Source organism: Misgurnus anguillicaudatus, chromosome 23 (genome assembly GCF_027580225.2).
Source record: "Misgurnus anguillicaudatus chromosome 23, ASM2758022v2, whole genome shotgun sequence".
NCBI classification, from domain to species: Eukaryota; Metazoa; Chordata; class Actinopteri; order Cypriniformes; family Cobitidae; genus Misgurnus; species Misgurnus anguillicaudatus.
This window is the reverse complement of record NC_073359.2, coordinates 2125018-2152317: the sequence shown is the minus strand read 5'-3', so window position 1 is coordinate 2152317 and position 27300 is coordinate 2125018. Positions and strand designations below refer to the sequence as shown.

The following is a 27300-nucleotide window of genomic DNA, read 5'->3' as shown; positions in this document are numbered from 1 at the left end:
TAAAGAAATTCAACCAAAAGTTTCTTTCTTTCTTGGAACTCCCATGCAGATATTAAGCAGCATATCTACGATCCTCCTGTGTCAAAGAAAGTCTTACGAAAAAAAGATGATAGAGCTTGCAGCTGACTGCAGATCCAACAATGACAATAAATATGCTGATGTGTGATAAAGGTATGTGATAAAGGAAGTTTTTGTCCTAACCAATCATGAGGCAATGGTCAAGTGACAGTGGGTCTTGTATTAAAATGTTTTTTATTTCTGTGATGTCACAGAGGTCTCATTTAATAAGGTGTTAAAGAACTTGATTGGCTGTGTCACGGCACTTTTGGGTTTTTAAGTTGGGTAATGTTGCGCTCAGACTAGCCGCGGTAGAGGCGTCAAGCGCAAATTATTTCAATGTTTGGAGGTCTCGCGGCACAAATGAGGCGTGTAACGCGGAATTGATCATTGCTGCAGCAAATGCGCAAGTTGAAATTTTTTTACTTTGGCAGAAAAATGTGCCGCGTTAACCAATCAGGAGCTTGCTTTAGTAGTGACGTGATTACAGGAAGCAAGCAGAGTCCCAGAAGCCCCTCCCATGATGTGAATTTCTGCGTGAATGTCTTGATGGCTAGAATTTAACGCGCTGCTTTCACGCGCGAATGAATCGAGTACACTCAAAATGTTCAAGTAGACGCGAATTTGATGCCTCAAACGCGGCTGGTGTGAACGCACGGTAAGAGCGCCACCTGTTGGATAATAGAGGAAATATGGATTGGATATGGAAAAACTCGTCATTGGCAGGGAAGTGTTTTATCTTAATTGACGAGTTAACTCGTCAATGGCGGGTAAACAGTTAAGGTTTAGTGGTAGGGTTTAGACCTGAACTGCTTTCAGAGCCTCTCGGTCATGAATATAATCAGCAAAACAAGATGCTTTCAAAACATTTGCATAGATTTTTTGAACACAAACTGATCTCCCAATGCATCAACTAGCACATAAATACGTAAATGTGATTCTGATTCAGAATCAGATTCCATTTGGCCCTGCCTTATTTTTTCTCTGTGACTCAGTTGGTTGATCAGTGTCTTAGCGGCTTTAAGGTTGTTGGTTTTATTCCCAAGGGACCCAGATACTGATGTAAATGTATATAACTTGCACTGTAAGTTGCGTTGAATAAAGCGTCTGCTAAAATTGTAAGGTAAATGACTCATCTCAAGTTCTTCAGCTTTCACAAAGGTCAATGTCGGCTCATTTTTTTTAAGTTTATATAATGTCTCATTCTGAGTCAGTGTAAGAGATCAGCAAATCATATAAAGGTTCTTGTAGTCAGAACAACAAATATGCAAAGAGTGCTACTGTACTAGTGTGTAATATCGTATCTGTAAATTGTATAAAGGTCCTTTTCTTTATAGATACAAAGCAATTACTTAAAATGATCATTAAGGAACATCATCAAAGAAAGAACATTAAATGTAACTTTCTAGAAAAGGTTTCAGGAACCCATAATACTATAGTAGTGTATGATTTCAATGGGTTTCATTTCAATATGTAGCTACAGCTGTATGAGTGCAGATGCTGAGGTTTTATTGTATTGAATGAATATCTCCAGTCTTTTGGTTTAGCTTGCGCTATATGCAAAGGCTGATTTTCAATGCAGTGGGACCTTCAGAAGTGATAATAGTGTATACTGTATGTGAGTCTTTTAACTCCGAAGAACATATGAACTACTTGAACTTACTGTAACTAAGAAGGCACAAAAGTTCTCACTCAGGCTTTAAACGTAAACGTTTTACCTAAAAGGTGCATGTTGGTAGCTCAAAGGTATACATTGGTATATTAAAGGTACATACTGGTTACTCAAAGTGACATATCTGTACCAAAATTGTAAATATTATGACCTTTGTTCTGAAAGCTATGGCTATGTGCTTTTTAAAAACAATAGGCTTGGGGCCAGATTTACTAAATGGGGCAAATTAGCATAAGAGCGCAATAAATAAATCCAGATGTGAGTGGTAATATCTGCAGGTTATTTACTAAAAAGGCGCAAAATAAATAAGACAGACACAACAGGTGATTTACATAATGACATAATGAATCTACTAAGAGCAGTTCAGGGTCGCAAGTAAGCTGATCTGATGAGGTGCGGGTGATCTACCAACACCTGATGCGCTTGAGTTCATCACCACGGACATCGCCGCTGAAAATGCGGGGTGTAAAATCCCAGCTAACGAAGCCATAGTGACTAAAAAAAGAACCAGAGGACAAAAAATAAAAGACGTTTTGAAACACCCGGTATTGTGTGACTTCTCCTACACTGCAAAAAATGATTTTCAAGGAAAAAAATTCTTAGTATTTTGTCTTGTTAAAAAAATTCTTAAATTAAGCTGCTTTTTCTTGATGAGCAAAACAACCCAAGAAAAAAAGTCTAGTTTTTAGACAAAAAATATCAAATTTAAGTGATTTTGTGCATAAAAAAATCTGCCAAAGCAAATTTTTCTAGAATTTTTCTTGAGCATTTTTCTTAAACACTAAATTCAAGATTTTTTTGGTTATCCCATTGGCAGATTTTTTTTTTTTTGCTTGTTTTATTGTTTTATGCACAAAATCACTTAAATTTGAAATTTTTCATCTAAATACTAGACTTATTTTCTTGGGTCATTTTGCTCATCAAGAAAAAGCATCTTGATTTAAGAATTTTTAGATATTTTTACTGAAAACAAGACAAAAATACTAAGAAAATATTTTCTTGAAAATCATTTTTTGCAGTGTAGTGACTCCTCTTTTATTTACTCCAGCAAATAAAAAATAACATGCCTTGGCAAACGATATTTTTAAATAATAAGTTCCTCTGGCATTCCAAAAAAAAAAACTGTTATGTGTGGAAAAATCCTCTGCTTTGTACCATACGGTCTCTGATCCCCATGATGCCTTCTCATATCAGCAACAATTGCTGCCATTTCAAGCATAAATGATTTAAGACATGCTTTTTTTCAGCGTTAAATAATGGTGCAAATACCAGAAATATCACATGTGCAAATAGTAAATCATATTGCGTGAATCATTTAAATAATCTCCTCCCATAAATTTGCATCTGAAAAGGAAACTCCTTGAAATGCATATGCAATAAGGTCACTCGCAAAAAAAAAAATAGACCACACCTTTTCAGCGCTAGGGCTGGGCAAAAAAATCTATTTTTCGATTAATTGTTTTTTATGTGGTCGATTCAAAATCGATTCTCAAAAGCCACGAACTGATTTTTTTTATTTCTGCAAACATTGAACGTAAGATTAACGTTAAAGGAATAGTCTACTCATTTTCAATATTAAAATATGTTATTACCTTAACTAAGAACTGTTGAATCATCCCTCTGTCATCTGTGTGTGTGCACGTAAGCACTGGAGCGCGCTGCTACGCTACGATAGCATTTAGCTTAGCCCCATTCATTCAATGGTACCATTTAGAGATAAAGTTAGAAGTGACCAAACACATCAACGTTTTTCCTATTTAAGACGAGTAGTTATACGAGCAAGTTTGGTGGTACAAAATAAAACACAGCGCTTTTCTAAGCGGATTTAAAAGAGTAACTATATTTTATGGCGTAATAGCACTTTTGGGAGTACTTCGACTCGCCTGAAAAGTCTGTTCCCCTTCTCACTCTCATAATGGGAGAGGGAGGGTGTTACTGCGCCGAGTCGAAGTACTCCCAAAAGTGCTATTACGCCATACAATATAGTTACTCTTTTAAATCCGCTTAGAAAAGCGCTATGTTTTATTTTGTACCACCAAACTTGCTCGTATAACTACTCGTCTTAAATAGGAAAAACGTTGATGTGTTTGGTCACTTCTAACTTTATCTCTAAATGGTACCATTGAATGAATGGGGCTAAGCTAAATGCTATCGTAGCGTAGCAGCGCGCTCCAGTGCTTACGTGCACACACACAGAGGACAGAGGGATGATTCAACAGTTCTTAGTTAAGGTAATAACATATTTTAATATTGAAAATGAGTAGACTATTCCTTTAATCTATTTACTAGTCTTTTCCACTAGATGTCAACATTTTTTTGCCATGCGCAATGTTATTAAGGAGCAAGAGGCGAGCCTGTCATTCATTCATTCAGTGCTTAAAATGGTGGTTTCAGGTGCTTCGTCGACGTAGATGCCACCTTCAACTAAAAAGTCAGAGGTATGGAAGCATTTTAGATTTCGCAAGCAAGACGATGACGCTACTGTTGTGGCTTTTAATTTCTTTTTATTAATTACCCACTTGTAAACTTCTATTCACTGTTCTTTTTTATAAATATAGTATTTGTATTAAATCTATATTAATTGAGTTGAATCGAGAATCGAGTATAAAAATCGATCCAAGAATCGAAATCGAATCGATTTAATGGCTTGTGAATCGAATACCCAGATCTATTCAGCGCTAATTATCCACTGTGCGTCTTTAGTAAATCCCGACAGTCGTTAATTAACGCTAAAATAATGGTTGCCATTGGTGCAATATGTTAGTAATGGTTGGGTTATGGTTGGTTATGGTTGGGTTTGATTTTGGTCTTGGCCGTTCTAGCCTTAAACACAAAAGCCCCAATTTGGCTTTACATAAAGAGCCATGATGCACAGTTTTGTGTCAGTCAAGAAAACACAGCTAAGGTCATGTTTAGTGATTTACTGTTTTCTACATAAACTCGTACATATAACCTTGATATCTTTATTCATATATTGACAGAGTAAGGTCATATCAATTATTAAAATCAATGAGTACTTTTACGCTGTACTTGACCTCCATTCAATATATTATCAACATGTTTGCGCCCGTCTACTTTTTCAGCACTTTAACAGAATCGTAGATTTACTGTCTAACTGGATTACAGCGTTGTTATCATATTAAGGAAAGTGCGTAATAAAGTGTTCGAAAGCATGTGTAGGCACTTTGTCAGATTGATGCTGTGTCCTGTGGGCGTCCCGCATCCTCCAGAGAGCATAATGATGTTGATGCTTAATATAAAGAGCTTTCTTCTCATCCCGTCACTTGCAGCCGCTCCCTCTTTAGTTTTTTTTCTTTGTGTGGGAGGGATGTCTAGTGAACAGCAGTGTAAAGAAACGATTTAAATACAAAAATGGGGATTATAAGAGGCTTTCGGTCCCAATGTCAAGACTTATGGTCCCTAGTTGTCAGTGGGGGAGTACCCTTTAAATAGGTATAAATACTGTATGTACTGTTTAGGTACAGATGTGAGGTACTAATATGAACTATTTAGGTGCTTTGAGTATTTTTACTTGCTTTATTTAAGTGATCCGGTAATAAGGTACTTTGCTGTTAATTCAGTTCTGGGAAATTCCTCGTAGTGAATAGTTGACATGTGGTTATATCATAAATGTTATATCATGATATATAACATGTTGTTAACCCAAAATGTAGTAGATAGATTCTGATTCTGATCAGACATCTCATTCTGGACTCTGGAATTTTCTCTACATGGCATCCCCCTGGGGTAACCCTTACCCCCTTCCCGATTCTAATGAGGTAGTATTAGCTAATTAATAAAGACCCTCATGATGAAGATGAAAGCTGGTGAGAGAGAGCGATCGAGAGCGTGTCGAACAGAGGGAGGGTGGTAAAAAAAGATCAACTCGCTCCTTGTTGAGTGGGGAAGCTTCACGGCGCGAGAGGCAAACCGGGATATATTTTTATTTATTACCCCCTTCCTTCACGTCTCTCGGCTCACTGCAAAAAAAAGAGAAACAAACGCACGTTTGGTATCCAGCAGCTGGAGCGGATCGCGTCTGATGTGAAAGTGGGATCGTGGGAGATTGGGTCACTCAAAGCCGAGCGAAGGATGGACAGAGTCAGCCGCGTGCTGAACGTCGTAAGGCAGATGTCCCCTAGGAAAAGGGAACGGGGGTCTCATTGGGAGGCGGAGAGTCCGGAGACCTGCGAGGAGAGTCTGTGCTCTCTCAGCCTGTGCATCAGCGGTAAGACCACCCACGGCAAAACTTTCTCTCTCGTGCTCTCTCCATCTCCCTCCACCCCCTCTAATCCCTTTTTCATTACGGCTTTGTGAGTTCGATAATAACTTTGACCTGTGGTGGTCCGTCTCATACCCGAGGGAAAAAAAACTTGCACTTTTCTCTTTTTTATTGCCGTTCTGTTGCCGTCAGTTATTATCTTCCACTTTGCACGAGGGAATAGAGACTGAATTAACGTTGACACTTTTGAATAGACGTTTCTCCTAATGTTGTTTCTATTTAATTGATTTTGCATTAGGGTTTTAATATTTGATGATATGGATGTTTCTAGTGAGGTGCATTTCTAATTCTCTACTTTATTTATGATGTCAGCTCTTTTTATTTCGGTCTTTGACACAGCAGAGCCTTTAAAGATCAGTGACGCTTCACCAATGTTAATTGAGTTTTGCACATTGCTTGGTTTAAACCATGGCAGGCTTAAGTAAAGACTCTTAACACATGACTAACCCAACATAAGAGCTGAAGTTTGCCACTTAACTTTCTTTTACATTTGGTTTTGCATCCGTGCCAGGCAATAGGACGAGATCTAAATTTCTATGCTTCCACATAATCTTTTTATTGAAGAGTCCCACCGGTAATTTATATTTGCAGATGCTTTTATTATGGACTTGTGGGCCAGTTGCATTCTGTGTGTTTCTTGGGAGTTGAAGCTGTGATCTTCTATTATGACCTAACATGTAACCTCTGCGGCAACATGTTCATTTAATTTTGAGATAACTTATTTGTCCATAATTGAATTACGTAATCCAACAATTATTTTTCAGTGCTTCTGCTATCCAGGCACCTGAATCAGCTCTTTAAAAAATACCTGTCAAATGCTTATTTATAAATATTAATGCACATTGTTATTAGGTAGCGCTGATGTTTGTGAATTCTGCACTTTCTATTTTACCATAATAAAGAAAAATCGCACATGAGATTTCTTTATTATCTCAGTTGACATCAGTGAGAATAAATCAGTGCTTGTCAAACTATGGGTCGGGACAAAATTGCTTGGCTGTTGCAGTGAATGACACACAAAGATACACTGCTCTCTTCTAAAAAATAACATTTCTAAATGTATTTTGTCCTGAAGCTTATTTCTATTAAAAATATTTTGGTGGGTCCTGAGATAGATAATACCTGTCTAAGTGGGTCGCAGAATGATATGTTTGGGAGCCAATGGATTAAATAGAGAGCAAATGGAAATGTTTGTCAAAATGGCCCAGATTTCAAGCAGTGTAGCAACCATGGTCGCCATGATTTCACAAAGTAAGATGTGATCCCGGCCCAACATTTTTTGTTGGTCCTGGATCAACGTTTTAATTAACGGAACCCCAAATTACCCTTAACTCAAACCCGTACCATTTTTACCCATCAAATTAGTGAGAAATAATAGTTTGAAAAAAATTCGTACTTTTTTCCCGCCAGGATTTAAAAAAAGTTGCCAGCCAGCTCCAGCATTTTTTATGATTTTTACAAAAGTTTAATGCCTTCCAGAAAATGTCATAAACATACAATATATCAAATGAAAGAACAGACCCTCTGCTTTAAAAAAAACAAAACATTTCATCCCATCTTCATTTGTTCTCTTTTTATCACCTCTCAAATATGGGTAGGTTACTTCAAAACATACCAAATTTTGAGCAAAAAGCTGAAATATTTTTTTGATAGCGATCCCATTCATAACTAAGATTAAAACCAACCTGATCTCACAAATTTCCATGGGATAGTCAATTTTTGCTCATTTTTCCGTGGACTCTTTTTTCCGTGGCATTCTCACGGATTGGTTACTCAACTGTTTTGTCTTATTTTCTTACCATAGTCACTGCGGTTTAGGGTTAGATTTTCATAAAATTAGAGTTTAGAAAATCTAAAATAATAAATCAGGAAAAATAGTATAAACCAATACTTAAAGTGACATACTTTACATACACAATACTTTACATACACAGTTGAATAACCAATCCGTGAGAATGCCATGGAAAAGAAAGTCCGTGGCAGGGCCAAGGAAAAATGCGGAGATCCGTGAGAATGCGACGGAAAATGAGCAACAAATTCCCACGGAACTTTGTGAGATCATGTTGATCAAAACATACTGTTTGACCTCTTGGATAAGAGCGCCACCTGATGGATAATAGCGGAAATACGGATTGCCGGAAAAACTCGTCATCGGCAGGGAAGTGTTTTTGGCTCATCAAGGACCTTTGATAGAGTTAACTCGTTAATGGCCGGGAAAGAGTTCAAAGCCCCCAATCCTAAACCTAAATCTAACATACACTCTAATCCTGCAATCTGATTGGTTAGTAAATATGTTAATACAGGACCAACAATAGTGTTAATCTAGGATCACATCCTACTTGCACTGTAAAAAATACTTTGCTGCCTTGAATTTTTTTGTTAAATCAACTCAGATTAACAAGTAATGTCAACACAGATGAGTTGTCACAACTTATAAAATTAAGTTGACTTTTCTTAACTATATTTTATAAGTTATAACAACTCACCTGTAGTTATAACAACTCGTCTCTAGTCAAGATAAATAATAGTTTCTTTTTACAGTGTGGTGAAATCAAGTTCAACCTAGCGGTCATATACACTGAAAAAAAGGGAAAGTTGGGTTAACTAAAAACATACTTCAATTGGTAATTTTTTTACCTAAAGTAAGAAAATGTAAATTAAAAAAAGCTTAATTATTTTAGGTGTAAGCAGTTTAAGTAATTTATAAGTAGATCCAACTTTTACTTTTTACAGTGTAGAAATGTCCTAACAACTACTCCCTACACCCTAGCAACCACAGCGGTGTCCTCACAACCACTCCAAACATCCTAGCAACCACATTGCAATGTCCTAGCGACCACTCAGAACACTATACGCTTAATTCAGCCTGCCGCCATGTTGATTCCAAAACCAGGCTGTGATTAATGGATATCCGTAGCATGTGCTTTAAACCAATTGTTTTGTACGGGGATGCTGGTCATTCAGCCAACAAAACACGGAAAATACATCATTTTACAACTTTACACAAGACAAAGAACCTCAGAAATCACAGATTGTTAAAAAGAAGATCCTAACAGCCTCCAAAGTCCACGAAGAGAACTAAAATGAGACCGTCTAGCCTACGGAGTTGTGTCACCACACTGGAGAGACGTTTCTAACTTGTTAAAAAAAACATGGAACCAGAAAAAAAATATTTTAACAAAAGAAAATTAAACTAACCAACATGATATAAAATTAACCAACCTTAGAAATACTACAAAAATTCAAACACAACATAGACAGTACTGCAGCAATAATATTAATGCAAATGCAAAGCAACAAACATGGCATTGTGGCAAGAACAAACTGCATGCATGGGCAAGCACCATTCCATTTGATCTTTATTTTTCTATTATATCAAAAATATATTAGTCTTAATAATTATCACAGTTAGTTCTTGAATATTTAATCTCCTATTCACTTCAAGTCGATTACATCTATTATTTAAAACATGGATGAATTTGCAGATGTATTAGTAAGCAGTGTGTCCCATTTTAATGAAGTGTCTCGCGTTTATTCTCAGGAGAGATTGTCCTGCGTTCTTACTTCACTTGATAATTACAAGCAACACTGTTTAATTAGATATCACTATTATATTCTTACTTGACAAGACAGTGTCCCGAAATAGCAAAATTCGTCATTAAACCCATGCACTTCAGCATCTTGTATACAAGCCCCAGGCCTCCAGCAGGGCTAACTAAGTTTTTAATCTCAAGGGAAATTGTAATTATTTTACCACACTCTCAGAAAAAAAAGGTACAAATGTTGTCAATGAGAGGGTACCCGTTAAAAAGATCCTAATATGTACCATTTTGGTACAGATACAGTATGTACCTCTGAGGTATCAGTATGTACCTTTTTGGGACTAATATGCACCTTTTAGGTACAAAAGTGCAATTTTTGAATAGGTACCGCCCCAGTGACAACTTTTATGCTGCGTTTACACCAACTGCATTTGAGGCGTCTAGCGCGCCTAGTTTGCTGCTTGAACAGTTTGAATGCATTCAAACTTCGCTCTAGACGCACGGAAAAAGCAAGCATTTGACGCGCATCAATAGCAAAATCCGCTTCTTGTGGGAGGAGCAAGTGTATGCGGTTGTCTGTTTGCAAGATGGCTGATGTTGATTGTGCATTTATCGAGAAAGTTACCGGTTTGTATTTGGTCACCTTACTAGGAAAAAACAAACGGCGCGGGTCGATAAATGTCTATTTACAACTTACCAGGTTGCCCAATGTCCTCAATGACACTCTGCCAAGCGAGGTCCTTTTAATTCCCGTCTCTATAGAAATAAGAACACACACCAGCAAGCAGGCTCCTGGTTGGTTAATGTGGTGCGAAAATACGCCAAAGTTCAACATTTTCAACTCGGGCGTCAGCTGCAAATTCGCGTCAAACGCAAATTGCACAAAAAGCACCATTCGCGTGTTCCGCGCCGGACGCACAATTCACGCCATTTACGTGAACTAGACGCGCGAATGAGGCGGAATCACGTCTGCCACGCTAAATGCCTAATTCGCGCTATAAGACCTCCAGACGCGCGTCAACGCGTCTTCACATTGACTTAACATTGAAATCACTTGCGCTTGATGCCTCTACCGTGGCTGGTGTAAACGCAGCATTATACCTTCTTGTACCTTTTTTCTGAGAGTGCAAGTGGCTAATTTGTATTACTTTATATAAAATGTACATTCTTTTAATCCAACATCAACCACTTGTACAAAAATGTAAGTATGATATTTACGAATAAGTAATTACAAGAGATTGTGTTGGACAGCCACTGTTGAATTCCCGGTTGTGGCACAACACAAACTTGCCAGTCAGAGTCTATGGGATAAAAGTGTGTTAAAATAGCTTGCGTTACAGTACAGCAAGGTCTAAATACGGTAGCCGAAGTGACTCAGTTTCTTGTAAATTGGATGAAGTCAATGTGACAGAAAGAACAGAAAGAGCGGTCGCTTAGCAGGGGTGCTAAATATATCACATCTCTCTAGCCTTCAACACGTTCAACGTGCACCTGGGAACTCTTTCTTTAACCTCACAGAAAGATCCAGTGAAGCTCAAGAGTCTCGAAAGCCGAATCGACTGCTGCGTTTGCTTTCACGTAACTCTTGACTTACAGGATCCTTATAGCTAGTTCATGCTAGTTCATCAATAAAAATCTAAATACATTTAAAAAAGCATTAAAGCATTAAAATTTAGAAATGTATCATGCATGCACAGGATTTGTCTTTTTTGTTAGTAGTCTCAGCTGAACATTTCACTTGTTCTTCAGGTCAACAACATAGTCTTGTGAATTGAGGCAGTGAGAAAAACAATATGAGCCCAGAGTCTCTTGGGATGCCGAAGACCGATATGACACCAATCTACCGTCTGACCTTTGAAGTTTTACACATCGAGTCTGTGGCACCTAGTTCATTGCAAGTCGATGGCCATAACTGTATCTTTGATTTCATGCTGTCACAGAGCACACAATATAAAGTAATAAACCCAGCAAAAGATGCGGAATATTTTATGAACGTTACACACGGAGAAAAGAACGGCAAGATAGATACCGAATGCTGTTTTTCATCCTTTTTATATAATGTATGTCTATATGTGTCTGTCAACATTCAAAAGAGAGATAGAGAAAAGCCAGCATCATGGGAACCGCGGAGGCGTCTGAAAGATTGCGAAATGGAGTCCGAACAAATTTGATTTCATAGCAAATACGAAATGATGAATGCTGGCTTAGGAGGCGCTGGAAATAAGTAATCCTCTTTTACATCGCTGTGCACTATATTTGATTTATGTCACAGGTAAGAAGGTTTTGATCAGATTTAAGGTGAAGATCTTTCTCTTCAAAATTGATCCCAGAGGAACATTCGGAAAAAGTCTTGCAATCTCAGCCAGACGTTTCTCTTTTCAAGCTGAGGAGACTTTAAATCTTATGGATCAACTCAATCAAAGTTTCTTATGAGAAATAACTGTGGAAACAAACTTTCTACTGTAAAATAAGGGTAACGTTAAGAGTTTAGGGCTATTCATTTACTGTGGATAACTTGGATATGGTCATTTGGTTTTTGGATGATTTCAATGTGAATGGTTGAGTTTAAATTGAAGAGTATAGACAAACCCAATTGATGGTTTAAATGAAGGGTGAAAATTGTCATACTTAACCCCGTCACAGATTAAATATGGGTTTCATATTGTTACCTCAGATGTATTGGTACCAAATCTATGCATATTTATATCTAAATGGTGTATTTAGACAGTGACAGCTTGGGACCATTTTTTTAACCATATTTGTCTGACGGGAAATATCAAAATTACCCAATGATTTACTCACACTCAAGTAATCCGAGATTCATGTCCATTATCTTTCAGACGAATACATTTGGAGTTAGTAAATGTCCTTGCTCTTCCAAGCTTTATAATGATAGAAAACAGGGATCAGGAAATAACTTCTGACTTTAACCCTAAAAAAGTGAATTCATTCTTCACAGAAGTTATCCACGTGGCTCCAATGGGTTAATAAAGATCTTTTGCGGGTAATCGATGAGATTGTGTAAGAAAAATATCCATATTTCAAACTTTAATAACTATTTTCCGGTAATGACGCCATCTTGAGAGAGTTATAGCGTAGTGAGCGTTTGTTGGGTACGTGCGCAGACTTTCATGAATTGTGAATCCAACGTTGCGTCATTACTGGAAACTAGGTATTATTGTTTATAAAGTTTAAAATATGCATATTTTTCTTACAAAATCGCATCGATTACCCGCAGAAGACCTTTATTAACCGATTGGAGCCATGTGGATTACTTCTGTAAAGATGAATGTGGGTCAGTGACAAAAACGGGTTGGCAAGATAAGAAATAAATGTTTAAAAGCATGCATCAAGTTTATTTCATTGCATAGTGTTTTATGTTAATTTATGTTAATTTTATGCAATAAAAATTACATTTGCACAATTTTTTTGAAAGTTAAGACTGATTGGACCTGAAAATGTCATATGGTGTAACCACCAATTGCACCAAAGAATGAGAAATATTAAATATTTTATCCACCTTGATGGCATGTAAGCATAATCATAAAAATAAATTATTTTAAAATATTATTTTATTAGTTAATTTTAAATGTAAATTTTAATGTGTTTTTGTCATATTTTTCCTGAAATATGCTGAAAACAGCTCTGTTTTCTAAATAATTTTTTACAAATGATGTAAAAATGTATGTAAAAAATCATATTACACTAAACTAGATTATTATATTTTATTCCACATTTCTTATGAATATATTTATATTTTAATTTAAAAAAAAAATACTAGTTACACCAATTGACACAGACCCTTAACACCACATTGACATTTTTGGCAATTATCCCCAAATATTCTTTCAAAATGAAATAAAACCAGAAATTTTGGACTTAGTCCTCATAAAGGGAAAGTATGCAAGAAATCAACAAATTTATTTTGAAATTTTAACCATTTTACATTTAATTTATCCATACGGACACAACATAATTAACGTCACGTCATTGACCCATGTACTCTTTGGGGGTTTGAAGTCAGAAGTTGTTCCCTTATCCCACTGTTAGCTTGGAAAAGCAAGGACATTTAGGTACTAAAATAACTCCAAATGTGGTTGTCTGAAAGATGATGGACATGTTTATCTGGGATTGCTTGAGGGTGAATAAATCATGGTGTAATTTTGATATTTGGCTGGAGTACCACTTTCAAGGTTGGTATGAGGACACATCTAGGAAATTTTTGAGCTCATAAGGTATCCAGAAACGGTGACTAAATATATGTCAGGCATGTGTCATCTCGTACCAACCTTGAGCATCGCTTTATTTGCAAGCACTTGACTTAATTTACTCCCAACCAGTCATAGCCAGCTTGTGTGAAGTGAAATTAGGTCAGAGCTCGTCTTCTTTTTTTTTCTCTCATGCATTGATTCACTCGTTTCAAAAGTTACTTTGTATATCCATGGCCTTGAGGTCTGCTTTTCATGCAGTGAGTGCATCACTGACTAGATATAATCTACAGAACTACGGTAATGAAATGCTTACCGTATTTAATTAAGTTCAGCTTGAATATTTATAGTCTGCGGAATTCAGTCATGGGATTTTTTACATTGCCTGCCTACAGTATGTGTAACTAAAACTTTTAATGAAGTTGCTTTAATGATTGGTGTGGGTTTTGGTTTGTGCCCCAAATCTGGAACTAAAAAAAGGTGAGATTAAACTGTGTTGACCATGGCATACCTTTTAAATTCTGCAATTTAAATAAAGAAATATGGTTGCATTATTTAAATACACTGTAAAAATAGGGTACGTTTCCCAAACAACAACGTAATTCGTTGCTGAACGACCATAGTACGATGCATCGTTGGAGAAACGAACTACCTTGTCACGACTGTTTCCCGAAAGAATAGTAACTTGGTCGCACATTCGTCGTTTGAACCATGTTGGTTTAACAACATAGTTGATGATGTCTCGTGGGAGGTGAAGTACTAATAAATCGATTTAATGTCAGATTATTGCTGTAAATTACATATATTGCATCAGAAGACTGATTTTGTTATCGTGATTTAGTTATCTGTTGTTTATTTTCAAGATATTTAATTCATGCGCAAGTTCCTTCTTACGTCACTCCTCCCAGAGATTCTCCAGGGTCTTAAAGCTCGTAGGGCTGCGCACATGCACAGTTTTCAAATGCAGTGCTTTCATTCTGTTAACAAATTTAAAGACGTAAAATACAATTTTAATATATTTAGAATGATGGATATAGACTGTACTACACGTTTTTTGCTTATTTTGTTCAAAAGCATGATCAACGTAAGTTTACATATGATAATAACAAAGAACGATGCTTTTAACGTCAGGAGAAGAGCTGTGGTTCCAACGACACAAGTTAACGATGCAGTTTGCGAATGTTCATTTGAATGATGGTTTCGAGAAACACCAAATCGTTGAACGATGTTAGTAACATTGGAACTTACGATTTTTGTTGGCTAACGATGCTTTTGGGAAACGCGCCATTGGTTGTCTGGAAATTTTACGTTATTTCAACTTATCGTCAATTAAGAGAAAAAATTTGCATGAAAAAACGTGTTCCTGATGATTTTTTATGGTTATCTGTAATACCGCGATTTACTCAATTTATAAAAAACTGAAGTTAAAAAGTATTTATTAATTTAACACTTCGACCTTTAGAAAGATTAAGTGTATGCATTGAAAAAAAAATAGATATGTATTAATTAGTCTAAGTTGAGATATGGTTGCATTTGTAAGTAAAATGTAACTGCTTAACTAGTCACATAATATAAAAATAGATATAAATTAATGTAATGGGATTGAATCATAATCGCATTGAAGAAGTGTTTGATGTATCAGCAAAAATTTGTCACATATTTGGCGGAGAAAATCGATATTGAATCGAATCGTAATTAACTGTCCGATTTACACCCCTATTAATATTGTTTATAAAGTTTGAAATATGGATTTTTTTTTACAAAATCGCATCAATTTCCCACAAAAGACCTTTATTACCCTTGAAGCTGTGTGGATTACATCTGTGATGAATGGATGGACTTTTTAGGGTTGTTTCCTTATCCCACTGTTACAAGCTTGGAAAAGCAGTGACATTTACTAAAATTTAAATAATCCAACTACACGGCAAAAAAAAAATATTTTCAAGAAAAAATTTTGAAGTATTTCTGTCTTGTTTTCAGTAAAAATATCTACAAATTCTTAAATTAAGATGCTTTTTCTTTATTAGCAAAATAACCGAAGAAAATAAGTCTAGTTTTTAGACGAAAAATATCAAATTTAAGTGATTTTGTGCATAAAACAAGCAAAAAAATCTGCCAATGGGGTAAGCAAAAAAATCTTGAATATTTTTCTTAAACACTAAATTCAAGAAAAATGTGCTTACCCCATGGCAGATTTTTTTTGCTTGTTTTATGCACAAAATCACTTAATTTGATAATTTTGGTCTAAAAACTAGACCTATTTTCTTCGGATGTTTTGCTAATAAAGAAAAAGCATCTTAATTTAAGAATTTGTGGATATTTTTAATGAAAACAAGACAAAAATACTAAGATTTTTTTTTTCTTGAAAATCATTTTTTTGCGTTGTATATTCCTTTATTGAAATTACAGAATTTAAAAGGTACAAACAGGACATAGTAAAATATTGAAAAACGGTGATGTTTTCCTTAAAATATTATCCTTTCACATAATTAGGATATTGTGATAAAAAAACTATGATATCCTGAAGTGTTAAATCTTACACTTTTTTCAATCTCATCCTAATGTGGATAGACTAACTTTAAATTGGTTAAATTCCCCCAAAGATGTAAATACTGTGTCTATATGATCGAAAATCACAAAAACAAAATGTTCTCCTAGTGGTTTTTTTTTTTGACAAAGCAAAATACAACAAAGCATTTTATGTCCAATTTTTACTCCCTTAAAAATCAGCACATATCTTCAAAGTTGTCTGTTTATCAGAAAGCAGCTACCTACACTTACAGCTCATTCCCAGAGCGATAAAAGCAAGGAAGTGCGAGACGACTTTGACTGCAAAAATAAAAGCTTCCATCATCTCTTTCTTAATACCTGAAAGAAGTGTAAGATTGAAACACAATCACAAAGGACTGCATTCAAAGCGACATGAAAGTGGAATGGAGTGGTTTGTTGTGTAGCAGTTTTGCTTAATTACGTTTCCTACGATTTGAGATTGTGAAAGACGATTGAATTGACTCATTATTCTGCGTTCTGTTCTTGGAGCGACTGCATGACCTTGTCTCCTACACGATAGATAAATCTAGAAATTATCTTTATAATTATCTTTATATCCACTGATTAAGATCAAAAGAGATATAAAAGGATCTATCTCTGTCTCATGGCTCCAGCAGTACTCAGTGTGAATCTGCATTTTCCAAATTCTCAGCCTTCTCTTTGAAACCGTTTCTCTTGCAGTATTTCCCTATATTTCGCCCAAATCCCAGTCATGAAAGACTCACTGCATGATACCAACCGCCACCATACGTACGCTGCAGGCACGTTTCATTGTTTCTTGAGGTTTGTGTGGGCTGCGTTGGAGTTGTGCCGCATGTATTGTGGTTTCTCACGGTTCCTTCAGTTTAATGGCTTGTTTTCTATCGTTCTCCCACGTAGGCCGGCGGTGTCCAGAGCTCTTGATGTAGATTTCTTATGTTCACAGCTACTGAACTTTTCAGATTTTCTCAAAGTGACTGTTTGACTTGTTTGGTTCATGCACCAGTTAGCATGCTGTACCACGCATCACAAACCAGTTTAAGATGGTGTGATGGTCTCAGCTGGTCTCAAAAACCAGATCAGGCTGATTTTAGCGATTTTTTTAAGACATGCTAGTATCAGCCTCTAAAACACTCTCAAATATGCAGGGTATCTGTGGAAGTACACAACAATGACAACAGTATGATAAAGTGCAATATCGACCATCAGCAGTCTCTTGTATAGTGTTTCATTTGCTTTTACACTATTCATGTGCATGTTTTTTGGTCTTCATTAAAGAGTTTTAAGTCTTGAATCAAATCATGATTAATCAGGCGTGTGTTTCCCAAAAGCAACTATGATCGCAAGTTCTGTCGTGACCAATAAAGTTCAATGGTAAAAACGACCATTAGTTATCTAACAATGCTTTTGGGAAACATACCCCAGTACGATATCTGATCCAAAGCCAAAAAGCTATGGAAGTCGCAACGGCTCCAGGTCTTGTTATATGAAGACCTGTTCATTCTGCGCATACGCAGTCCCATTCCCAAAGGATGCCATTCTTTAAAGGGGACATTTCACAAGACTTTTTAAAGATGTAAATTAAATCGTTGGTGTCCCCAGAGTATATATGTGAAGTTTTAGCTCAAAATACCCCAAGTATAATTTATTATAACCTAAATTGCCACTTTGTAGGTTTGAGCAAAAATGTGCCGTTTTGAGTGTGTCCTTTTAAATGCAAATGAGCTGATCTCTGCACTAAATGGCAGTGCTGTGGTTGGATAGTGCAGATTAAGGGGCGGTATTATCCCTTTCTGACATCATAAGGGGAGCCAAATTTCAATGACCTATTTTCACATGCTTGCAGAGAATGGTTTACCAAAACTAAGTTACTGGGTTGATCTTTTTCACATTTTCTATGTTGATAGAAGCACTGGAGACCCAATTAGATGACTTAAACATGAAAAAATTCAGATTTTCATGATGTGTCCCCTTTAATGATTGGCAATTGGTTCATTTTACTTGGAGGCGGGACTACAGCGGCAATATTGACCATTGAAATCTCCCCCATTCATATCAATTCCAGTGATGCATCTTGTTAATATCTTTGAAAAGCCCACCTTTGCACCTAACCCCACCCATATTATGGCTCTGGGGCTCTGTCCTAACTTCTGACAGGATCCTGATGGTCTTAAACTGCTTTATTTGATAGCTCTGCATTTGTAGTTTGTGTAAAAAGTCTTGATTTTAAAAAGTTTGCATCTGAACACTTTTATTATGTTTCTTCAGCTACAGTAGCTGTGTCATATTTCTTGTGATCTCAAAGTTGCTCGACTCATTTTGATATTTGCATTGCTTAAAGCTTTTATGTGTCATGCTGAAGTCTGCTTTGACATGGATGTGTGCCTCAAACATCTTTATTCTCGGGAACAATATTGCTCCTGCGTTGGGACAAACAGACCTCAAACCCTCAAATCTTTTGAATATTTTTTTTTAATGTAAGGTAGCTCAATTGGTAGAGTATTGCATCAATAGCGCAAATGTCATGGCTTCGATGCCAGGGAACACACATACTAAGGGAGCGTCAGCCAGATGCATAAATGTAAATGCATTTTCAGCTGTCTACATTTAGTCTTCACGTTCATCAAAGTGCCAGTTTGCTAAATTTCCATTTACTTTTTGTGATATGAAGCCCAGAGGCACGGTGCTTTTATAGGGTGGCGTTGCAAACGTATCCAGAGGCTCAGATCAAACAACCATCATAACAGCCATTCAGCTCTTGTACAGTATGACAGATCTATCACACTGATGTTCAACACTTGTCAGGCATTTTGATAATCGGATGACCTCAGAGGTTTGAATGTGATGTCAGACCTTGCTTTTCCTGTCTTCTCATCTTTTCTCCCTTGGTTTTTTGTTTCTCTGATGTTCTTCTGGATGCATCACATCCAGTCGTGAATGACTGCAGTTCATTGGGTATCCAATAAAACGGATTTCCTGATGGTAAGTTGTAGAGAAGCAACACATTGGCGTTTAATTGCTCTTGCGTGGTGTTGCGTCAGGTTATGATGTCTGATCACAGCTTATGGAGCAATGATTATAAGAGTTAGAAGAAATGTGAGCGCAGCACCAGGCTGTGAGTCAAATCAAGAGATATTTGGAGGTTGTAGCACATGACAAACATCATCTTTAATCCATAACTCTGCAGGGTGTCCTGTTTGTGTTTTGGGGATTCAGAACGGTGGTCATGAGTGACCTTTAGCTATAGGCACATAATGATGTGGACTTCACAGCAGACACCCAATCTTTGTAGCATTGCATCATCATAGTGTAAGGATTTGCAATGGACCCCAAGGGCTAAGTGTGGTACTATGGATGAGGTCCAAAAGTGCACGCTTTGGAATCCAATCTTATGTGTCTGCGCATAAATGAAAAGTGGAGTCAAAAACAAGTGAATAATAAGAATTGGGTGGCCTGATTATCGTGAACAAACAATTATTTTGCAATTCGAATCAAGACAAAAATTTGCCTGACCCACGTTGATCCAGCGAGTAATACTGACCATGGAACGCAACGCGAATACACGCTTTGCGTTTGGTGTGTATGCAGCATTATAAACAAGCAAATTGAACTATTTGTGTGAGTAAATTACATTCAAAATTTAAAGCAAAGACACAAATAGATGGGTATTCATGTGGGGCGATGCGAATGGGGCGAATTGGGCAACGCAATTGACGTGATCACGCGGTATTTGCCTCAAACACATCTTTAGTGGTTGACTGAACGTTAAATTTAGCGAGTAATAATGAGCAAGAAACGTAACGCAAATACAAGCTTTGCGTTAAGTGGGTACGCAGCATTATGCGAATTTAACTATTTGCGTGAGTAGATTAAATTCAAAATTTAAAGCAAAGATGCAAATATGGGTGGGGCGATTCGAATGCCAATTGGGCTGCGCGATTGCCGCGATCACACGCTATTCACCTCAAACACATTTTTCGTGCTTAACCCAACATTTTGCGAGAAATATTTAACGAGGAATGTGACGTGAATACATGCTTTACGTTTGGTATGTACGCAGCATTATGCTGTGTACACACAAGAAGCGAATTTAACTATTTGCGTGAATAGATTACATTCAAAATTTAAACCAAAGACGCAAATAGATGGGTATTCATGTGGGGCGATGCGAATGGGGCGAATTGGGCAACGCAATTGACGTGATCACGCGGTATTTGCCTCAAACACATATTAGTGGTTGACTGAACGTTAAATTTAGCGAGTAATAATGAGCCAGAAACGTAACGCAAATACAAGCTTTGCGTTAAGTGGGTACGCAGCATTATGCGAATTTAACTATTTGCGTGAGTAGATTAAATTCAAAATTTAAAGCAAAGATGCAAATATGGGTGGGGCGATGCGAATGCCAATTGGGCTGCGCGATTGCCGCGATCACACGCTATTCACCTCAAACACATTTTTGTGCTTAACCCAAAATTTTGCGAGAAATATTTAACGAGGAATGTGACGTGAATACATGCTTTACGTTTGGTATGTACGCAGCATTATGCTGTGTACACACAAGAAGCGAATTGAACTATTTGCGTGAATAGATTACATTCAAAATTTAAACCAAAGACGCAAATAGATGGGTATTCATGTGGGGCGATGCGAATGACGCGAATTGGGCAACGCGATTGCCGCGATCATGTGCTATTCGTCTCAAACACATCTTTCGTGCTTGATCCCACCGTTAAATTTAGCAAGTAATATTGAGCGAAGAACGTGACGCGAATACACACTTTGCAATACAAAAATGCAATAGTTACAAGTAAATGTAACTTTTTTCACGAGTAGAGTACATACAAAGTCAATGCAAAGATGCAAACATTTGCATTAATATAATAAACTAGATAGAAATGAATGATATTAGAGACCTCATCCGTGATTTTTGTTTCTTATGAGCTATGAAACTGGCACAGAGTAGATAGTTATTCAGCAAATTGGATTAGCCAAAAATTTCAGTCTATGTCTATTATTGAACCATTAAACTAGTGAATTAAAAATAAAAGCTTCTGTTATTTTTCCCATAATGTTTTTTCCCAGTTCACGCCACCACACTGAAAATGAACTTTGAAAAGATCCAACGTCCCTCAAGATCCCCCTCATCCAATCATGGATCAATATCAAGAAGTCTTTCAGGGCATCACTGACATCGGCCTCGGCTTGGTCGTCTCATTAACCAACAGACTTTCTCCATTAGATGTGTCAGTCGATAGTCTCAGCGTTGTGACAGAAAACATAGCAGCACACAACTAAACCTACTGCAGCAACACAAGCTAAACAGACATTCTCATTACCAGAAAGATGCAGCATGTAGTTTGGGAGACTATTAAACTGTTTTCACTTACCGTGTAAAACAAGACCCTTTGATGTTAGTGTAAAAATGTGAAAATAGAGCAGAAATAGCATAAGGAAATTGAAAAGGTAAAGAAAGGTTAAAGAGAGAAAGATACAAAAGAGAGCCAAACACGTCTTTTAATAGTGGCTCATTCATTTTCTATTTGGCAACTGTATTACATGGCACATAATAGAATGCTATTCTGGAAACGGCCTAGTTTTGGTCTGTTTTTTTATTGGGGTGGGCGGTAAGAATGCATTTCAAGCAGACTTTACGAGTAAATCACCCGGCAAGCCTGAAGATCAAAATGAAGCTGCATTTCCTTTGCATTTCTTTGAGTAAAAGAAGAAAAAGCCCAATTCTTTCTTCGGTAAATGGGAAATGGTTGTGCTACAGATTGCAGAGACTCAGATGCATTGAAACCTGTAAAGCTGTGGTATCTAATGAAAAAGTTTTAGGATTTTTTTTTTGCTGAACTTTTTGTTGAAACTTTAATGAAAAAGCTCTAGCATGGAAAGCTAAGGAAAGAAACACGTTTATCACCTGGGTAGTGCATCATGTAGTGAATATAAATGTGACGCAATACCTGACACAATTAATGATGAAATATATCACATTAAATCCTGTGAAATATCTCTTTGCCAAGTAATTATAAAATAGTTGGTAGGAAAGACTACTAGGAGCTATATACTGGGAACAGGTACTGCGTAATGTTTTGAGTCAAATGTTTTTTGTGTTGGATTTAAAACTTTATTCCAAAAGGTTTTACGTAAAAAATAATGTGTTTATTTTCAAAACAAATTATATCAGGTCAAATTTTAATTGTATTATATGGGTCAGTGACAAAAACGGTTTGGCAAGATGAGAAATTCAAAAATCTTAAAAAAAAAGCATGCATCAGGTATATTTCAATGCACATAGTGTATTTATGTTAATTGTATGCAATAAAAAAATTACATTTGCATAATTTTTATGAAAGTTAAGACTGAATGGACCTGAAAATGTCAAATGGTGTAACCGCCAATTGCGCCAAAGAATGAGAAATATTAAATATTTTTTCTATCTTGATTGCATGTAAGCGTAATCATCATCAATAATAATAATAATAATAATAATAATAATAATAATAATAATAATAATAATAATTTTAAAATATAAATGTATTAGTTATTTCTAAATGTAAATTTATATGCGTTTTTGTAATATTTGTCCTGACATATGCTGAAAACAACTCTGTTTTCTAAATAATCTTTAACAAATGATGTAAAAATGTTTGTAAAAATCATATTACACTAAACTAGATAATTGGATTTTATTCCACATTTTTTATAAATATATTTATATTTTAATTAAAAAAAATACTAGTTACACCAATTGACACAGACCGGTTACACCACATTGACATTTTTGCAATTATCCCCCCAAAATTCTGTCAAAATGAAATTAAACCAGAAAATTTAGACTTGGTCCTCAAAAAACAGAATGCATGCAAGTAATCAGCAATTATTATTATTAAATTAAATTTATTTTGAAATTTTTACCCTTTTACATTTAATTGAACCATACGGACACAAAATAATTAACGTAACGTCATTGACCCATATATATATATGTATATATATATACCCATATATATATATATATATCTTTTGCAGAGATTTTTTTTAGCATATCAGTGAACACCCCTGACCACTCGGTGAGTTTCACGTCTTTGTAAACGAAAGTTTAATGCATTTTAGGAAGGATTGTTCCAGTGCACCTATGCAGCCATTATAGAGGTGGGAGGTGATACAAGAAACACCTGAAAATTCTCGGCCCAGCATCACATGTCCAAATTTCAGTCGAAACCGTTCTATTTCATCATAAACAATCTGAAAACAGGCCTTTAAGTGTAAAATACCCAACTTGTCCTTTAATAAACACCCTCTGAGGAGAATCAATGCGATTTTGTAAGAAAAATATATTTAAAACGTTACAAACGAAAATAACTATATAAAAAAATCACAAACCATAATGAACCATTATGTGTTTATTACCTTATAATGAGATGTTTTTTATCTACATACACAGAGGGTCCCCTTACATGGAAGTCGCCATTTTGTGCCGCCATGTTTCTACAGAAGCCCTTAACGGACAAACATTTATTACTAAGTTGTCTCCAACAATGACATGTTTGTCTGGTGGTGGCTACCGTAGCTATTCTATGTGCTTCAAAAGCGAGGGGTGAGCAGTGGACTGAGCCATGGTTGCAATTCACAACCTCACCACTAGATGCCGCTAAAATGTACACACTGCACCTTTAAAGGTAACTTTCTTGATACCTTATAAGGTTTGTTTTTGACAAAACATGCGCATAAAGTATGCACTTGACCTGACCATTTTCTTACAAAGATATAGATAAAATATCTTTCTGGCCTGGTGGATTTTAATTGACCAGGGAAACATGTTTTAAACTTGTAGAAGCCTGTAAATGTACCAGAGGAAATGCGGTGTTGTTGATAATGTGGCATTTACTGCATGGATTCTTAACATCTGGGGAAGTAATGGATGTGGCCATCCTTGGCTTGAAACTGCTGTATAATGGAAGTCCATTTTAAATTGGCAATGGTTAATGGATCGGCCATGCACCCTTGTCTCACTTACAATACAATAGTCCCATACATTGACTAACTGTATGTCCATGTGCATTCTGATGGTCTGTGAATTTTAGCTTCGTTTTTATTCAATTAATTTTTATACAGTAGTGGAGGATGTTAATCTCTCGACAATCGCAGTACTTCAAAGGCTTTTGATGAATGTAATGCATATCATTAAGATGCACTCTATCTCCACGGAGGATAATTCAGATAATATTTGCCGCCATCTACCCTTTACATCTTTTTGATTCACAACAAGAGATGCAAGCCTGTGAATGTCAATTATACTTTGGAATTAAAAATGTGCATCCAATCTTGATGTTATTAAAGATATCTTGACTGGTATTCATTTTCGTTTTGCTTGATTATGCATTAGATATTCATTTTGATAACCGGACTTTAATCGTGAGATAATGCAAACATGTTAGATGAAATCATGTTGGTTTATTTGTACATTTTTCATCTCGTCTTTATTACATTAAAGTTGCCTTTCATAAAGTATGTCCTGCGTATAATCCATATAAATCCCAAAGCTCACTTATCATGCTACAGAATTTAATTGGGCCAAGTACAGAGCCCTGGGGACTCCCCTAAATCATGATTAAAGTGCATAACATTTTTTAAAGCAATGCATGCAGAAATACTGCCATGTTGCTTTGCAGCAGTACATTCCTGCCTGCGTATATTATACTTTTGTACATGCAAAGTCATGCCTTTCCTCTCCTATACATCCAGGCTGTAGTTCTTCACTTATTCTGAGACTTTTGAAGTTGATGAATTGTGCGGTGTATTGCGATCATCCGCTAACAAGCGCTTTATTACAGAGCGCGATCAACTCCAAGCTGCCGTGATTAATTACATCGTCCTCCAAGCGGATTTTCCGATATGGGAAGGGAGAGTAATTCTATTCCAATTCCCAAATGCTTTTCTGTGCTTCCGGCTATGCGTGTGCAAGCTGAAAAAGAGAAAGACAGAAGTGGAAAATGAGTGATCAAGACCGAAGAAATGACAAAGAACTAGTAGCTTTGTTGAAACGAAGTGCAGATGTCGAAGAAGATGAGTAGTTATAAATATTGATTACCGTTCTTGTACCGATCCAAAGACATGACAGGGAGATGCTGAGGTGTTCGTAAGGCTCGTTTGTTCCCTGGCTTTTTCTTTCCCTCTCTCTCTCGCTCTGTCATTCTGACAGAAGCCGCCTCGCCTCGGAGCGCCACAACTTCCCTCAGCCAGGTTGGGGATGTAACATCTTAGAGAGGTAGAGAATGAGCAATTGCCGTTCCTTCTTTCGTCTCCCTGCCTTTGTGGAGCGTCGGATTGCTCCTGAGAGTGCCATGTGACTACTTCCACAGTGCTTCGGAGCTATTTTCTCCCCTCTCCTTCTCTTTTTTTCCCTTCACCGGAGAGGAGAAGAGGCGGCTGGAGGAGGATATGTTTTCCGTTTCGCTCAAGTGCCGGATGGGGGTCATCAGACGCAGAATCAAGGGTATTGTGTATTGCACCACTTAACACTGAATTTTGGGATGGGGTGTGAACCTTTCAACATGTGGGGCACTAGTTTTGGGATCTTGTTTACTGATTGGGTCTTGGATTGATAATGGGAACTTTATGGATTGTGTAGGGAAGTTTTTGTCAAACTTGAACCTTCTTTTATACGGTGAATAGTTCAGCTATACTTGAAAGTGTGTTGTGTGTCTGCTGTGTTGAAATTCCTGTTCTTATTTTTTAATGAGTGGGTTATTTCTAATTTATGTTTTATTTATATGAATTATTCATGCATCGTCATGAGTTTCGTTCTTTATTGCTTTTCATTACTGTTTAACAGCAAGTGATATTTATGGATTTCAATTAAAAGGCTTTAAAAGATTTTTCGATTGCAAAATGTTTGGTTTCTTGTCCTTTTCATTAATTGCTTTATTTTATCAGCATTCCAACATCTACACCATTCATAACTCTTAGCATATATAGCTGTTTTCAGTACAATCTGTCCAGTATACTTCAAAATGCATGAAAGGCTCTGTGTTGTGATCTTGCATTTAACAGGCCCTGGTAGATATCAAGCAGATAACTTTGACATGTCTTCTGAACCAACTGTTAAGAGAAGAGCTGATTTTTATGCATGCAGGATCTTTTGCCTTGAGCGAGTTTGCAGGAAATCAATAAAGCCGTGTAAAGCAAAGCCTACGAAAGTTCAACACTATAGATGTGACATCAGCCATCTATGGCGTGGTTGTGTGGGGGCGTGGATTAATATTTGCATGCTGGTTCTTGGCTGGAGTTCAAGATATTAGGTTCATAAGGTGGGTGAAGGAGGTTTCTGTGGGGTTGCTGTTGGCTTAAGATGCTCATTTGCATAATCTAAATGCATTTCGACATTGTTTTTTTTTCCAAATGCATCTAGAGCACCACACAATGAATCACATGGTGTATTTGCAGTAGGTCTCCATTCACTTAGAGACAATTAGATTTGGGCAGTTTAGAAGAACTCTCTATCGGCGTTATTTAACAATGTGACAGATACAAATGTAAGGTGGTTAAGTTAAGAACGAGCCAATATCCAGCTGTCCGCAATGTCCAGGTGGAGGAATGATTGATGGAGGAAATTTCATGGATATGTAATCACAAGGGATTAATCCTCATGAGATAGGCAATAGCAGAACTCCGTATTTTGGTCTTTCTGGACCATAAATCATTAGATTCATAAATTCTGCAGTGGAACAGTCTAGATTTTTGTGTCCCTTGATATTGTAGCTTCCTGAAGATTTTGTCCAGACAATATGAGGTTTAATGCGAGAGGATTGATTAACTGTGACAGTTTCATTGGACTCAGGACAAACTTGATATGAATGCTAAACAAGACTGGCTATGTTAGAGATTTGGCTAAAAAAAACCTTCTTGCTCAGTTTAGCTATGGAGCAAAGTTACTAACCAAAAGCAGCTGGTTGTGCGTTTGCTGTTACAGTGGCTTTTTACATTGCCTAACTTTCCAGTATC

At 36.6% G+C, this 27300-nt stretch overlaps 1 protein-coding gene across 6 annotated transcripts in view; it reads left to right on the top strand.

Annotated features, from left to right (window-relative positions):
• The window catches only part of LOC129453568 (glutamate receptor-interacting protein 2), a 181811-nt gene that overhangs the window by 48697 nt on the left and 105814 nt on the right, over nucleotides 1-27300 (top strand). For 2 of the 6 annotated variants that reach the window (XM_073862158.1, XM_073862156.1), the window contains exon 1: nucleotides 25567-25792. The exons of 2 other annotated variants lie outside the window; for them this stretch is intronic. In XM_073862158.1, the coding sequence (XP_073718259.1) occupies nucleotides 25738-25792 (55 nt within the window). In that variant the 5' untranslated portion in view covers nucleotides 25567-25737. Of the gene's footprint in view, nucleotides 1-5608; nucleotides 5958-25566; nucleotides 25793-27300 lie in introns of those variants that run through there. 2 more of the 6 variants (XM_073862153.1, XM_073862154.1) reach the window with 2 other exon arrangements.